The sequence below is a fragment of the Hibiscus syriacus genome, unplaced genomic scaffold, assembly GCF_006381635.1.
Source record: "Hibiscus syriacus cultivar Baekdansim isolate YM2019G1 unplaced genomic scaffold, ASM638163v2 tig00110339_pilon, whole genome shotgun sequence".
Lineage (NCBI taxonomy): Eukaryota > Viridiplantae > Streptophyta > Magnoliopsida > Malvales > Malvaceae > Hibiscus > Hibiscus syriacus.
Window position 1 is genome coordinate 2128427 of NW_024062692.1, and position 17535 is coordinate 2145961.

The 17535-nt window shown below is 36.3% G+C and overlaps 2 protein-coding genes across 2 annotated transcripts; one reads left to right on the plus strand and one right to left on the minus strand.

The window, feature by feature from the left end:
- Positions 1-9170: 9170 nt before the first annotated feature.
- On the plus strand, positions 9171-11297 carry LOC120120524 (KH domain-containing protein At1g09660/At1g09670-like). Its single transcript, XM_039140156.1, has 5 exons — positions 9171-9310; positions 9514-9647; positions 9721-9837; positions 10582-10722; positions 10802-11297. The coding sequence occupies exons 1-5, from the start codon at positions 9289-9291 to the stop codon at positions 10952-10954; spliced, it is 567 nt and encodes a 188-aa protein (XP_038996087.1). The 5' UTR covers positions 9171-9288; the 3' UTR covers positions 10955-11297.
- Positions 11298-11573: 276 nt separating this feature from the next.
- LOC120120451 (elongation factor 1-gamma-like) lies at positions 11574-14499 on the minus strand. Its single transcript, XM_039140084.1, has 8 exons — positions 14433-14499; positions 14289-14337; positions 13639-13788; positions 13473-13533; positions 13336-13388; positions 13133-13234; positions 12151-12667; positions 11574-12080 (listed from the first exon to the last, which is right to left on the minus strand). The coding sequence occupies exons 2-8, from the start codon at positions 14295-14297 to the stop codon at positions 11701-11703; spliced, it is 1272 nt and encodes a 423-aa protein (XP_038996015.1). The 5' UTR covers positions 14298-14337; positions 14433-14499; the 3' UTR covers positions 11574-11700.
- Positions 14500-17535: the final 3036 nt, after the last annotated feature.

Sequence of the window (17535 nt, forward strand, 5' to 3'; positions counted from 1 at the left end):
ACTCTTGGCATGCCAATTATACCCCTAGCTCTCATATCACATAACATGGGCATTATCATTTATAACATTTCATATCACTTGTTCTTTCTCTTCTGTCACATACCACATGTATGTGTAACCATATATTTCATATTATATCACATGTATCACATATTGCATATTCATGTAATCATATAGATAATGTCACATAGCTTATATCATTTTTCATATTCATATATATATATATATATATATATATAGTTCACTTTCACATATAACATTTTCATTTTCTCCTATTTTTCATATCATATCTCTTATAACCACATATGTCTGTCTTATCTCATATCATATAATTCTTTAGCTTATATCTTATATCACATGTTTATATCATATAACCTATGTAATCACATATACTATTTATACTAGTTCACATAGCTTATTTCACTAACATGTATTCACATAATTCATGTAACATATGCAATAATATATATATATCACATACACTCATGTATATAAGCTCTAATATGGAAAATAGACTTACCACAATTCATATAGTATATCCCATAGACAGGTAACTTTTCATGGATGTTCATTTCAAATATATCACATTATGTATATGGTAAGAATTCATATCATGTTTCATAATATTGAATGAATCATGTATCAAGATATTAAATCTAGACTTATCGCAAGTCTATAACTGAATAGACTAACATAATCATGCTATGCATATGCACTCACCTTAGCCTTGTTTGAATTGAATCAATTCTAACCCTTCGATTACTTTGAAGCAAAGTCACGTTCAATGTCTACATAATTATACATTGATACATATCAGTATTCCACTTGATATACGTTAATCGTTTATTCCTTAGACTAAAAGAAAGGCTAATTTCATCTCTTAATGAAGGTATGTATCGATGCACTCTACAGTGTATCGATGCACTATACAGTGAATCGATGCATTCCTTAATGTGTACATCGATGCACTACCTATGCATCGGTGCACAAATTACATTCGATGCTTTCTTCTTAATATGGTGTATCGATGCACTGATTGTATTCGATGTTTAATTATTTGAGAGTGCATCGATACACAATGAATGTGAATCGATGCACACAAACCAAAAATTCCAGTTAGAGCACGAAATTCACTTTCTTTTTAGCTAAACTCTTCATATTTCACCTTCTTTAATATTTTTAACTTTCATACACATATTTACACTTATTTCTACTCAATAATCACTTCTTTAACCTCCCAATCATATCATTTATATTGCATTCAAGAATCATACGCAAATATCAACATGTTCCAAATCTCATTCTAACACTTCATATTCCTTATTTAGATTGATGACAAGTCAAATTCAACTTCCAATGCTAATTATCAACTCTATATCAAGATTTCATTCAAGAACTCATAATCTTTAATCTCTTATAATTCCATCATCTTTTGATTTTAAGATAACTTAAGCTTTCTTTAAGCTTAGTTATCATCTAATGATCGAAACCCAATTTAAATTTCAGCTAATAATCAACTATTAAGAAATCTTACCTTTGCAAGTTGGAGTCCACGGCTGGGAGAAGGAAGAAGAAAACTCTGGAGAAATCTCTCATTTCTCCACGTGGTTCCCTTATCTTATAAGAGGGAAAAGTATCTTTCATGCTAAATGACCATTTTGCCCTTTGATTCCTTTAATAATTACTAAAACCTTCAGGAAATATTTCTGAATAACTCATTGAACTATTCAAATATCCTACTTTAATCACCACATTCTGAAGTTTTACAATTTAGTCACTAACCCATAGTTTGGGATGTTACAGGGATATTGCCTAGAGAGCCCCTTGGTTGACCCACAGTGATATTCTCTTCCGATGTGGGGATTCTGACACTATGACCCTACTTGGACTATGGGGTGGAGTTGGGTATTCTCCGCTGTTGGCACTTCGACAGTATGGGGCACGTCAGTTTGTCCCAGCGACATACGGACTATCTAGATCAGAGTTTATGTACCAAGGAGACAACTGCAAGAAAATGATTAAGGAAGTAGCCGAGTCATGGAAGAAGGTCTTCCGGATGGATGTTATGGCTGCCAAAGACATGCTTACTCCGGACTATTTGGAGTGGAGAATATTGTGAAAAAATGACAACATCCTAGTGCCAGATTATGAGGACACCCGGACCATGGAGGAACATCTCAGTCCTTTCCCTTTCGAACTTGAGATAGCGAAGGAAGAGTTTGAAGCTGTGAAGAATGAGCTGAAGCAGAGGGTAAGGGAACTTGAAGCTGAATGATACTAGTGGAAGTTAGATGCCGATACTCAGAAAGATCAGGCATACAAGCTGGAGAAAGAACAGAAGAAGATATGCTTTGAGCTTAAGGACTTGAGAAAAGGGTACCAAGAGTAAGTCCAGAGTAACTCCAATCTGAAAAGGGCTTCCGATTACTGGAAAGACGAAGCTCACAGCCTGAAAAAGAGAGTTTGAGGGGCATGATGAGAGAGAGACTTTGAAAGAACAATTGAAGACTGCTCAGAGGCACTTAATAGATAGCCAACATCAGAACAAGCGCTTGAGAATCCAGGTAGTTGATCTAGAGAAATCTCTTCAGAAACAACAAAAGCAAGATGACAAAACCATAGTTGAGTTAGAAGTTATTGTGGATGGTTTCAAGAAGCAAGCAAACGAGCTTCAGATAGTGCCCTTTGACGGAGGTTTACAGTGGCATTTTCGTTGGGAGCAAGCTCAGCAAAGGGTATAGGCCACAGATGCAATTATCTGTGATTTCCTAGATCAAGTACATAAGGTAGTCCATCATTTGCATGGCTTAGCAAGGGAAGCTGGAGTGGTTCGACAAGGCATCCAACCAGTAACAGATGAAGAAAGAAGACTTGTTAACCTACTAAAAGTTGTTCGGGGTCTAGAGGATTTACTCTGGATGTACCTTTAGATTGTTTTTATGTCTCTTAAAAGATAAAACACTTTTGTTTAAATAATGATTATTTATAATAACAGACACTTTTCTGGATCAATGCCTCTAAATTAAATACATCATGCATTACATACTTTGCATTTTATATTTCATGTTTATTTTTTATATTTTCCATGTTTTTTCATTCATATTAACTAACAGAATATGTCTCAGAAAGAGAAAACACCAAGTTTACATCCACAAGCTCAAGAAACGCATTATCTGTACAACACTCGAACGAAGAAAAGACAAACGGAGGCTAGAATCACACAAATCGATGAGAATATGGTGAAATTATAGAGGGAACTGGAGGATAAGATAGTCCAGAACAGTCAGAGTAACCTGGAATCCATCACGAAAAGCCAGGAGTCCTTGGTCGATCAAATCGTGGCCAACTTGTCTTGTTTACAACAAGAAAGTGCACCAGAGGCAGGTTCGTCTGAGGGGATAGCTATACCATCAACCCTATAGGTGGTTATTTCACCCGGAATCCTTCCCGGGGACTCATCTTCTACCAAAGGGAAAGTCATATCTGTTGCGAAGATACAAACTTTTACAACCAACCCTAACAATCATCCGGATAACTACCTTATCTCAGATTTTGATGAAAAATATAAGGAAAAGAAGATGGAAGAGAATATTAAGATGTTGGAAGACCAGATGAAGATGATCAAAGGGGACCACAACTATTATGGAGTGGACGCAATGGAGCTGATCCTGGTTCCGAATTTGGTGCTTCCACCAAAATTTAAAGTCCCCGAGTTTGAGAAATTCAATGGGAATACCCGCCCTTCAGTCCACATCACTATGTTCTGTCAGAAGATGACAAGATATGTGGGAAATGACCAACTACTGATCCAATATTTCCCAGAGAGTCTGTCTGGTTTAACTATCCGGTGGTACAATCAGCTGAACCAAACTCATATCAAGACATTGAAAGACTTAGCCAAGTCTTTCTTGGAGTAGTACAAGCACATTAATGACATGAAACTAGATTGGGTTATGCTGTAAAGCCTGGAGAAAAAGCACAATGAGAGTTTCCGACAATACACACAGAGATTGAGGGATTTGGTTGTACAAGTTCATCCATCTTTGATGAAAAGGAAACTAAGAAGCTTTTTGTACAGACCATGAAATCTCCTTACTTCGGGCACCTAGTCGCAATCACATCAGGAAGCTTTTTGGACTTGGTTATGTCCGGAGAAATAATCGAGTTGCCATAAAACAAGGTAAAATAGAGGGAGGGGAATCAAGTAAGAAGCCTCCCATGAAGAACAAGAACAGAGAGATCAACAATGTCAGCACCTACAACGCCAATAAAAGTGTTACGATCTCAAGTTCAAAAACAACTTTAGTTGTACCATCCGATATTTCTAAACAAAATTAGAGAGAACCGAGGAATGAAAGGGAAAGGGAGCAGTTCGATCCCATTCCCATGACATACAAGGAGTTATACCAACAGCTTTTCGACACTCACGTGGTGTCACCTTACCCTATGGAGCCAATTAAGCCCCCTTACCCCAAGTACTATGATAAGAATACTCACTGCGAATACCATGGTGGTGTACAGGGGCATTCGATCAAAACTTTTCTTGTATTCAAGAGGCTTGTACAACGAATGCGAAATAAGAATTGAATCCATTTTAACTTCAGAACACCAAACGTTGCACATAATCCCTTACCTAATCATAAGGAGACTGGATTAACGCAGTCACTACAGAGAATGTCAAGAGTGTCAAAGCTAGTGTTTCGGAAGTAAAATCTCATTTGGCTTGGATATGGAGCCAAATGGTGAAGGTAGGGCTTCTCGCACCACGTTCGGACAAATCAAGGAACGGAGATGGTAACCACTGTTGTTACCATAACAAAGAAGGGCGTGAGGTGCAAGATTACCCAGATTTCAAAGCATTTGTCCAGCTCATGATGAACCAGCTCATGATGGACATCAAAGAGATGGAGTTTTATGAAGAAGTACAAGATTCTCTGGAAGCAGATGTTTGCGCTAACGAAGAGTCATCCGATAGGAAATACGGCAGGGGTAGCCCTTTGATAATTACCCAAAAAACGAAGACAACAACAATAACGCAAGCGAAAGTGGTGTTCACGGTACCCTGACCTTTTTAATACAAGGACAATCGACAAGTTCTATAGAACTATGCATATCATGTGTGCACTTCAAGGGAAGATAAAGTGGGGCATAGATAACTTGAACCCTTTAAGAAAGACGTGTTGACTATCAACGAGCCCGTAAAGGAGGAAGCTAAAGAGTTCCTCAAGTTCTTGAAGCACAGCGAGTACAACGTTGTAGAACAACTCCACAGCTTGCCGATGCACACTTCAATGTTGGCACTATTGTTAAACTCAGAGGCACACCGGGAGACACTGTTGAAAGTCCTGAATCAAACGTTCGTGCCACAAAACATATCGGTCAGCAAGATGGATTGACTGGTAAACAATATTCAATATGATAATCTCATCTCATTTTCAGATGATGAGATTTCATCTGGAGGTAGAGGTCGAACTAAGGCATTACACATCACCACGTATTGTAAGGGGCATGCCTTGCCAAGTGTGTTGATCGACAACGGCTCAGCCCTGAACGTGATACCTTTAGTCACATTAAAGAGGCTGCTAATGGATATCTCTCATATGAGAACCTCGATCTTTCCAATTACCTCTCTTATATCTCTCACATTGAACAAACTTAACTTTTTGATGTAGCGTGGATGGTACTACACCTGCTTGATCATTTTCTATTTTCTTCATTTCAGTACTCCATTTTATTCTCTTTCAAACTTAATTTGTTGGTTGTTCTGTGTGGGATGTTTTCCTCTCACGCATACACATTCTTTGTTTCCTTCAGGTTCCCAGATAACGATGATGCATGCACTGATGATCCTGATCTGGAGGTGGATTTTGAATCAACCATTTGTCTCGGGGAATTTGATGAATATGAAAATGAAGAGGAGTGCAACTTACCTACCAAATTGTTGAGAATGGTAGAAAGAGAAGAAAAACAAATAATGTCACATAAAGAGAAGACTGAAATCTTGAATCTGTACACTAAAGATGATAGAAAGAAGGTTAAAATCGGTACAACTCTTTCGGCTGAAACAAGACAAAACTTGATAGTCTTACTTCAAGAATATAGAGATGTGTTCGCATGGTCGTATCAAGATATATCGGGGTTAGACATATACATGGTAGTCCACAAACTGCCAATCAAACCAGAATATAAACCCGTGCAGAAAAAGCTGAGGAGAATGCGACCTGATATGCTCCTTAAAATCAAAGAAGAAGTCAATAAGCAATTCAATGTTGGGTTCCTCCAAGTGGTCAAGTATCAGGAGTGGGTGGCCAACATAGTGCCGGTTCTGAAGAAAGATGACAAGGTTCACATGTGTGTTGATTACCGGGACCTTAACAAGGCAAGTCCTAAAGACAACTTTCCTCTACCACACATAGACACTTTGGTGGATAATACAGCCGAGAACGTTTTCTTCTCATTCATGGATAAATTTTTGGGGTATAATCATACCAAGATGCATCCTGAAGACATTTAAAAAACAACGTTTGTCATAATGTGAAGAACTTTCTACTATAAAGTGATGCCTTTGGGGTTGAAGAATGTTGGGGCAACATATCAGAGAGCTATGGTGACCCTATTCTATGACATGATGCACAAAGAAATCGAGGTTTATGTCGACGACATGATTATCAGGGCACAAACCGAGAATAAACATGTCGAGAACCTGAGAAAGCTCTTCCAGAGATTGAGAAAGTTCCAGCTCTGACTGAACCCTAGCAAGTGCACTTTCGGGGTAATGTCTGGGAAGCTGTTAGGCTTCGTGGTCAGTAGGAAAGACATCGAGGTTGATCCTGATAAAGTTAAGGCTATCTAGAATCTACCTCCTCCACGGACACAAAAAGAGGTCTGAGGTTTTCTGGGAAGATTGAACTACATAGCACTATTTATATCTCAGTTAACCGACAAATGTGACCCAATCTTTCGGCTTCTCCAAAAGAACAACCCTGGAACTTGGGATGAAAACTACCAAATTGCATTTGAAAAAGTGAAGAAGTATTTGTCTCACACTCCTATTCTGATGTCTCATATCCCAGGCAAACCTCTGTTCTTGTATCTATCCATATTCGAGAATGCAACGGGTATGTCCTGGACAACATGACGAGTCCGAAAGGAATGAAAGAGCTATCCACTATTTGAGTAAGAAGTTCACCGATTGCGAGGTCATATATCCTCTTATCGAAAATATGCGATCGACTCTAGTCTGGGCTATAAAAGACTCCGACAATAGATGTTGTATCACACCACTTGGCTGATTTCCAAGTTAAATTCTCTAAAGTACATGATGGGTGTGCCTGCTCTATATGGAAGGTTAGCCCGTTAGCAGATGTTGTTGTCTGAATTTGATATCGAATATATGAGCTAGAAAGCCATAAACGAAAGCGTCATATCAGATTTCTTGGCAAACAGAAAGGATGAAAATTATGAGCCGCTGAGCTTTAACTTCCCAGACGAATTTTCACTCTATGATGTTCTTGCTTGTGTTCATGGTTTTTTGTTGAGCAGTATAAATTTCTGTTTTGATACTCTTGAACTGATGATAAAAAAATACAATACTAGTTATTTGCAACAAAAAATCAGAACATATCCGGATATTTAGATATCCGATCCAAATTTTCGAATATCCGATCTAATTTTTTCAGATCGGATACGAATCATTACTTTAATATCTAAAATTTTCAGATAATTAAAAAATTTAGATCGAATAATATCCCATATGTGCACACCCCTAATTTTTTTGTCTCACACACTGCTCCACATAAAAGAGAGGGCAGCATACTTTGCATCTCTGCCCTTTTTACTCATTTGCTTACCTTACCTTTAGCTTTCTCCATCTGCCACTTTCTCTCTCCCTTCCCTTCCCTTCCCTCAAAGTAAGTCTGGGGTTTTCTTCTTTAATCCTTATGTATTTGTTTATACGTTGGATTCTTTATTTTGAAGAGTTTTTTTTCTTCTATCCATTGAACGAGTGAAGCAGGAATAAGGGAAGGCCGATTTATATGATGGGGGAGAGGATCCCACCAGGTAGTTACTTTCAGTATCCGCCTTCTGGAGTCCTTGCTTCACCTCATAGGGCTTCTTCTCTTCCTACGGATCGTAAAAGGTCGGTTTCTTCTTCTTCTTCTTCTTCTTCTTCTTCCTTTAAATACTTTTAATCAATCGAATCTTTTTTTGTTCTTTTTGGGAAAGTTTCACTACATAATTTGATAGGATGTTTTTTTATTGATATAATGATTATAGCTTTCTTTGTTCCGATTGATATGGGTTCTCGAAGATGGTTTAAGGAAAAGCTTTAAGTTTTTCTGTTTCTATCTTGTATTTTTTGTATGAGTGATTGTTTTCAGGAAGAAAGTTCTGTTTTTCAATTGGTGGTTATGTTTTCCTCATGTTGGTGCTCTTATTTTGTATTCTATTTTATCTTAGATATAGGTCTTACTGTATCATTGTTATATTCAATGTTACCTCACATTCAAGTTAACTATGGCGGATATTTAGCTGAATTATGGGCAGAAATCTGCCTCTGTGCACCAGGCTTCTTAATCAAGGTTATTGAATTTTCTTTTTCTTTTCATTTTTCTGCAATATAAGATTCATTAGCAAGTTCTGAAACTGCTTGTGATTGTGTTTTGGCTGAATGAAAAACACTCTAATAGTAAAGCTATCTATAAGGATATATATGAAGGATGCTTAAACCTGCCATTTATATTATTTTTCTAATTAATATAAATTTCATTATGCTAGATTTTAGTTTAGATTTTCTTTATGAGCACTCTGTTGGTTTGTTCCTTCCAAGAATAAAACCACACATGATGAAATAAACACAGTGATTGTCAATGATGTTGACTGAAATTGTAAGCAAATAACAGCGTAACGCTATCTGTCCACCTAGTTAACCTTTATAATCCTATACTAGAAACATGTGATTTTAAATTATTACAGACTGGAGTGTTCTTAGACTAGATGGTTCTTTGTGCTTTTGGAAATTAAAACAAGTATACTGGAGGGCATGCCACTGGAGGATTCTACGAAAACATGTAGCACATGCCACAAATAAACCCCAAATGTCCACTTTTACCACTTAGGTTGTTTTGAAAACATATCAAGTGTTCTATTTTTTTCTTATTTAACTGCTGAGATCAGAAGGGTCTCGGGTCTTACTCCTAGTTTTGTGGATCATGAGAGATTTGAGCATGAAAGTCCTTTCAGGTCATCTGGTCAACATCCCAATGGGAGACAGATGGATTTGGAGGGATGGTCTGTAATGCAAAGAGAGGTAATGCAGTTTAATGGTTATAAACATACTACATTGTTTTTAAAATAACTTTTATATCAAACTTTGCAATTGCTTATCAGGTTAATAAATTTCAATATCCTTGTTGGCCTCCAATGTGATTTATTCTTACGCCGAAATAATGTGCTTCTCATTAATGTTAAATGAAAGGAGAATGAACTTTTAACGTGGTTATCTTGTTTCAGAAAATGGGCACATGCAACGAGTTGCCCCGATTCAAGCTGCATCAATGGGTTGGCCTGATTTGCCCAGAGCCCCTACAACACCAATTGTAAAAGGAGTTGTTAAACTTGATGTACCTGTGGATAAATATCCAAATGTAAGTTATCTTGAAAATTGTAAGACTTCATTTTCTTTTTTTTAAGATAATAGTTCTGATTCAGTTCTTGCAGTGTAATTTTGTTGGCCGAATCTTGGGACCACGAGGGAACTCCCTAAAGAGAGTTGAAGCCATGACAGAGTGTAGGGTGTACATAAGAGGCAAGGGTTCTGTCAAGGATTCTGTAAAGGTATAGTCAATCATTTTTATTATTTTTCTCTCAACCATGCGTTGGGGACAGCCTACTACCCTACCTCTCCATACCCCATTGCATATGGGAATAGGGTTTTGTTGTTGTTGTTGTTGTCGTTATTTCCAACATGTAATTGTGGTAAATCTGTGTAGTTGATTCTTGAGTTACTTCTTGTTCAGTCATTTGAACAGATTCTTACTATAATTGAACCATGGAAGTATTTTTTGTACAGATTCTTGTTCAGCCATGTTTTTCCTCTTATTATAATATCCTGCCCCCCAGTCCATATTTTTCCTCTCAATCCACCTTGTGCTGGAATTTTAAATTGTAGGCGATGTGAAAATTGATCTAGTTTCACATCTGCTGGTAATCTGTATATCCATTTGCCTTCAATGTACTTTGCATCCAATGTTTGTATCATGTTTATTTGGGCTCCGTTAAGGCTGTTTGCTGTTTATCCATTGTTTTTAGTTCTTATGTATTTTATGCTCGACTTTTCTATTACAACAAAAGCAAAAGGTAAAAGCATCTTACAAATGGAACCTCAATCTTTTACATTTTGTACCGGTAACTATTGTGATCAATCAATGCAGTGATCACCTTTACTATAAGTAACTTGTTAAATAGAATGATGCACAAGCATGTTGTGACATTTTCAATTTAAATATAGATAAAGTTTTTCCTTGCTTTTCTGCTTCACTTGTTTTACACTCTCACAAATGGAAGCTGACTTCTCTACAGGAAGAGAAGCTGAAAGATAAACCTGGATATGAACACCTTAATGAGCCACTGCATGTGTTGGAGGCTGAATTTCCCGAGGACATGGTAAATTCTCGATTGGAGTATGCCGTTGCAATACTAGAAAACCTTCTGAAGCCTGTGGTATGAACAAATGCAATTTGAGATAATTTTATGTTACCCTTTCATTTCTGTTCTCTAACCCCTCATCCACCATTTCCAGGATGAATCCTTGGATGGCTACAAGAAACAGCAGCTTAGGGAGTTGGCTTTGCTAAATGGTACCTTAAGGGAAGAGAGCCCGAGAATGAGCCCGAGTCCTAGTATGTCGCCTTTCAACAGTACAGGAATGAAGCGGGCAAAGACGGGAAGATGACGATAGACATATGTTGATAAATCTGTGTCCTGTTGGCTTGCTGCACATACGATCGATTGAAATCATGACCATTGCTTAGGGAGGCTGAGTTAGTAAGAGAGTCAAACTCCTTTGAGTTTTAGGCAATCTCCAATGATCCCTCTTTTAATGTATCATTCATTCCCCATAAGGTTTGACGTCTCTACTTCATTAGTTAAAATAACCTATTTCTCCTAATTGTTTTAGCCAAGTTCCTGATGTGCTCCAACATTCTTTGTACTGACAATCTTGCATTATTTCTTGCATATATCTACATATGCGTGCCCTACATAATAGGATACAATCATTGTATTGTCTTTTGTCTTAATAGTAAAGTATTATTTCCATATTTTGTTTATTTTACATGCCTCTACCTGTATAACTTGAATTGGTTATACTTATGGCACCTTTGAACGGAAAAAAAGGTTATTTCTGGAATTCATGACTGCCTGTTTGCAAGGTATAATCGAACATGCAACGAATAAAGGTGAATCTTTGGCATAGCATGATTTGTAATATAAGAATAAAATACAAACGCGAATTGCCTCAATAATGATGAAACAAAAAGTAAATAGCAGTCTCCCTCAAAAGGCACACAATCTTCAATCATCTGATTCACTTAAAGCTGCTGATAGTTTAAATCTTGATTGTAATGTAACCTAAATCAAGTTCAAAAAAATATGAGATGGTAGGACAATAGCATACAACATAAGCTAGGAGATAACTTATCACTTAAAGCACTTGGCATCCAAGAGAGGCTCTCCCTCAAAAGGCTCACAATCTTCAATCATCTGATTCACCCGTTCCTTCTGTACTTCGTCTGAGATGTCAACTTTCTTCCATTCATAGAGTTCCATGTCATAGCACTCGTCAATCACAAATTGAGGAATCTCTTGCCCACGGAAAAGCCATAGCCCCTTCACCTTGAATGGAGGCTCAGCTCCAATCACCAACATTTTGCCAAAAGCATACTTTCGTGCCAAATCCATTCTTTGCAGGAACCCTCCAACCTTGTTCATTGTGACGAATGAGACTGTATTCTCCTCATTGTACTTGTAATCACAAAACCAGAGAGAGTATCCCTCAGGATCATACATGTCCCAGAATCCTGAAATAAATGTCGGAAATCACAGTTCAAGGATTATAGAAGTGTTCCAACAAAAACAGCAGGCATATACCTTTAATTGCAACCTCACGGAAATTGGTCTTTGTGTTAGAATAAAGCCTCTTCCAGTCATCCAGTATCATCTTACTAGGAGACAGCAAATCAAGAGGATTCTTTGGTTTGGGCTTTGGTGCCTCTTCCTCCCCAGCGACCGCTGTCTTTGCTGGCTGTTTCTCAACCTCCTTTTTGGCTTCTTTCTTTGGTTCATCCTTGGCTTTTGGTTTAGTTTCTTTTGGGCGGGCAGTAGGCTTCTTTGAAGGAACAGGTGGCACAGACACTGCCTGCTTCACTTCACCAAGAAACTTCTTGACTTTTGGCTGGTTAACCATGGTCCAGAAGTACCTCTCAACATGAGGGAACTCTGAGGTAAAACTCTTGGTCATGATCTCAGAGAAGCCCAAGTAGAGGTTGCATGTCATGATAATGTCAGCAAGGGTGACTGAATGTCCAACAAGAAATGTGTTGGAAGCAAGATGAGTGTTCAAAGCACCAAGCGCTCTCTTCAGTGCAGAAATACCAGCTTCCTCAACCTGCGAAATATAGATTAGAAATCAAGATAAACTAGATGGGCCAAATGACACCATCAAAGTAATGAGTTACGACTGAACTACAAAACATAGAAGACTTAACTCTTAGTAAGCCTATGCCAACTTGATTTACAATTCAATGGCATGGCTCTTGTACCAAGGTTACTTAGGCTTCTAGTGCTCTCACACATTCATTTACAGAAATTATGCACAGAGAAACACAGCTGTATTAAGTCCTCTTTAAAAAGAATAAAACAAGAATGAAAGATAACCAATGCCATTTTCTTCCCTTTACTGTTTCCCTCAAAGTTTTTATTTAACTGACTTAGTTGCCCAAGTCAAATATTAACATGGGACATTGGGACCTATTGTCTTATAATTTGGAGAGAAAAAAACAGTACAATGACCCCAGCAAATAAAGCACAATTAAAATGACACAAGAACCTGTGGGGGGGGAGTAGAACTTACTGGAGGAAGGTAAACACCATAACCAAGTCTTGGATACAACCATTTTGCAATATTAGCATCAATTTCCATGGATGTGAAATCAATCCATTGCTCAATATGACCCTAAGAAAGCCAAGGTAATACATATAAAAAATGAGCTCCATGGTTTAAAATAAACTAACTGATGACAAAATAACAAGACCATTGTAGTATAAAATCCTTACATAATCAATCAATGTAGAACCGTATATAGGGTTGTCAGCCTTTAAGTGAGTGACTGCGAAGAAAAGTAAAGATAACAATAAGTAAACAAATACCAAAGGCCAAAAATGTAGGCTATGGAGTTGCCATGTCATCTCACCATAACGAGCAATGGCATTGCTCTCAAATATAGGACCCTCAGGTGTTTCCAACACAGGAACCTAAAGTCAGAGATATCCTTTCAGTGAATGAGGTAGAAAAAAAGGTTACATTATATATAAAAAAGGATTTTTCTCTAGTTTCAAACTATTAATAAGCATGATAACCTTCCCCAAAGGGTTCATCTTGAGGAATTCAGGACTCTTATTTGAGAAACCCATCTCAAAGTTCTCAACCAGTCTGACGTCCACACCAGTATATTCTGCAGCAATGAGTGCCTTATAGGCATTTTTGTTTGTTTTCCATGCATGCAAGACCTGCAAGTAATTCAAAAACACTAAACTAGCACGAAGAACTAAATACCAAAACCAATCTCTACAAAAAAGTACACTACTAATCCATGAAAAACCCTGAAAAGGAAACCTTTTTTAATAAATTCTTTTAAATTTATTTCGTTTTATATCCTAAACTACTTGAAAGCAGCTAACATCTCCATCTACAAACACTTTTAAGCTAATTGACCATAACCTCTTGCCATCTATCCGTATGTAAGTCAATGGATCCCAATTGAAATTGAAGGAGGTAAAGTTAAAATCATTTTTAATAATTATTAACATCTACAAATCCATCAACTATCCCATTGATCTATGACAGCAATCAAATAAAATATATTACATCTTCCACTTCCTTTGTAACGCAAAATAGCTATTTAAAAAACTTCCCTTTCAAATTCCACTTTAAATAATTTCCCCCAACATTTCAACAGTTAAACTACCAAAAGCAAGGAATAATATATATACACACAGATAAACCTTACCAGAGCCATGACTTGATAGAGTAGTACGCTGCGATTTGAAGAATGAGATCTAGAAATGAAAAATTGAACAACCAAAAAAAGGCATCAGTAACAATCCTCTATGTATTCAAATGTAAAAAATGAGGGAAGCGAATGAGAGAGAACCTCGAAGTCGCAGCGAGTAGGGGAGAGACCGAGGAGAAAGGAGAAAGGAGAAAGGAGAAATAAGAGTGGGATTAGGGGGTTTTTTCGAGAACTAAGCAACGATTTTTTATTTATTTGGGTAAACTGTATAAATGATCATTAAATTGTAAGTAAATTTCTTTTTCAGCATTGAAGTTTCAAAAGAAACAAAAAGATCACTAATGTTAAGCTTTTATAATAAAGGGTAAAGTACACAAATAGTCCCCCGACAATAGGGTAATCCTTTTTTATTCCCTCCACTATTAAAAGTTGACATTCAACTCAGATTGTTTTCAATTTTCTAACGAAAAAAATGAGTTTGAAACATACTAAATAGTTGAGTGGTCATTTTGTAACCTTTAATAGTCAGAGACTCAACAAAGCAACACCCTATAGTCGAATGATCATTTTATAACTTTTAATAGTCAATGAACTCAACAAAGCATCACCAGTGAAGGACCATTTTTATACTTTATCTTATAATAAATTAGTAATCAAACTTTAACCGATATTATCTCAGTAACAAAAAAATGATGTGACAAATTATACTTAATTAACATTATTTAACCACGCGAGATAATATTAAATTTTTATTCAATTTATTGATGTAATGTATTAGAATACAAAATATTAATTTAAAAATCATATAAACAAAAAAAAAACAATATAATAAATTCAAATTTAACCAAAAAATAATGATATTAATAATTATACTAAAATGTTTAAATTCAAAATAAGATTAAATTTCTTTAAAATGAGAGAATTAAATTCTAAACCTACCAAGAGTAGAATAACTTGAAATATATTTTAACCAAATATTTAGTATCACAAAATTCTACTTAGTATAATCATAATGGATAAAATAAATTTGCAATAAATTATTTTAGGCTTAAATATAGAATAAGTGCCCAAACTATATTATTTTTCATGAATTGGTGCCTACAGTATTTTTTGAATGATCTCAGCGTCTAACGTTACAAACGTTGCCACTTTAGGTGTCCGGGCAGTAAACAACGTTAATTTTCTCATTTAAGTGACACATATCATATTCTGGTTATTTTAAAATTTTTATTTAAAATTAAAAAATTAAAATTATATATATATATATATATGTTTTTAAAAAAACAAAAAATTTGACATAGTCCCAAAACTTTGAAAACTTTCATTTCAACCCCTAAACTCACGTCAATCGTTGCCCTTTGCAGTCGACAAAGCTCCACCCGACCTCATATACCCCCGGTGATCAATACCCCTATGAAATCGTAACCGATCGATGACCAATTGACATTTTGTATCTTAGGATGAAAACCGTAATCCCACGCGATTCCGACAACCAAACGATGTCAACTACGATAGTGTATGATTAGGAGGATGTCAGAGACTAAGTCGACAGTAGTGGTCGTGGTCGGAAAGGGCGACGATGACGATTAGGGTTAGTATTTAGGATTTTTATGTTTCGCAACCGTCTTTCGCGTGGGCCCAAAATTGGGCTTCGACTTGAAAAAATGTTAGAGTCGCCACCGATCATTTTTTTCATAAGAAATTTGGTTGATCGGACACCATCTTACCTGATCTGCATTTTACCATAAATATGTCGGATTCCGGAGTCGATTACAATCAATGAATGATTAGCACCCTTGAACTGCCTTGTCGGTACCATTTTAATTTATCAATTGTCTTAATTACAAAAAATTAAATTAAAATTTACAGATTTGATCCGAATTACTTACCTCCGATCGGTAAAAATTGCCCCTAAAAAGTTGAAAACATTAGATTATAAAATAAAATAAATATTAAATAAATTTTAGAAGAAAATATTAAATTTTAGAAAAATAAATCAAAGAATGAAATATTAAATTTTAGAAAAAAAAATATTATATAGAAATAAAATAAAATGAAGAAAACATTAAACTTTAGGAAAAAAATAAAAATATAAAATATAAAAAATGTTAAAAGAGAAAATAAAAAATAAAATGAAAAAAGAAGCGTTAAATTTTAAAGAAAATACAAGGAAAAAAAATTAAAGGATCAAATTGAAATAAATTAAAATTCATGAATTAAATTAATTCTATGAATGAGCTACAAGAGAAAAATAGAAGGTTAGGGGGTCAATTTGCAAAATATAAAAAATGTAATTAGGGATTAAATTGAATAAATTCAAAATTCAAGGGTAAATTTACAATAAGTGACCAAAGCGAATTACACTTCAAACTTATAGGACTGCGGAAATAATAAAAAAAATATGATATTTGCACTTTAGTCCCTCAGTTATAAATACCCAAAAACCAAAAAAAAATATCATTTTAACCTTAACGAAAAAAATAATTCTCTCCCAAAACCGCTTTCAACCCTTCTTCCCCAAAATCCCAACCGGCCACGACTCCGCCGCTCGCCGCTCTGGCTGCTGGAAAAAACCAAACCCCCCTAAAATACTCCTCCCAACCTCCTAAACATCATTATATAGCCCGATTATTCAACAAAGCACCATATCGACATATATCTACAAAGAAACATTCGATTTTTTAACATTTCCGGTGAGACTCTTCGCTTTTCCGACGACCTTTGGTTTTCCCTACAGTGCTTCATTCCGTGCGATTTCGACGCCGAATATATTTTGTTATTTTTATTTTCAAAAGCTTTGCTTTGCTTGCCTGGTTTGCTTTGTATGCTTCCTTGTTTTTCGTTGTTTCCGTCATTTTTTCCTTGCCGTCGTGTGGTATTCGACCTTTGGTATTTATAGGCCCCCTGTCGAGGCCGTTTCTGATTATTTTGGGGTCATTCTCGATTATTTCGGGGTCGTTCCATTAATGCTATTGTGGACTGTTGTGATCCCGTTTTAAACAGGCTTTTGTGCTATATCAGCTGTTTCGCCGGTCGTTCCTTGTTTGACCGACCGTTGGTGTGTGAGCTCCATGCGAGCTCCATGTGGTGCCACTACTTAAGGACAAAACCCTAGTTTGGATTTTGGGCTGGATCAAGCCCACCTATCCGGGTTTGTTGGGTCAGGCTTACCCAATTGGGCTTCCTGCTGGGCCTATGTTAGACTTTATTGGACCCTAAAAAATTAAAATAAAATTAAAATAAA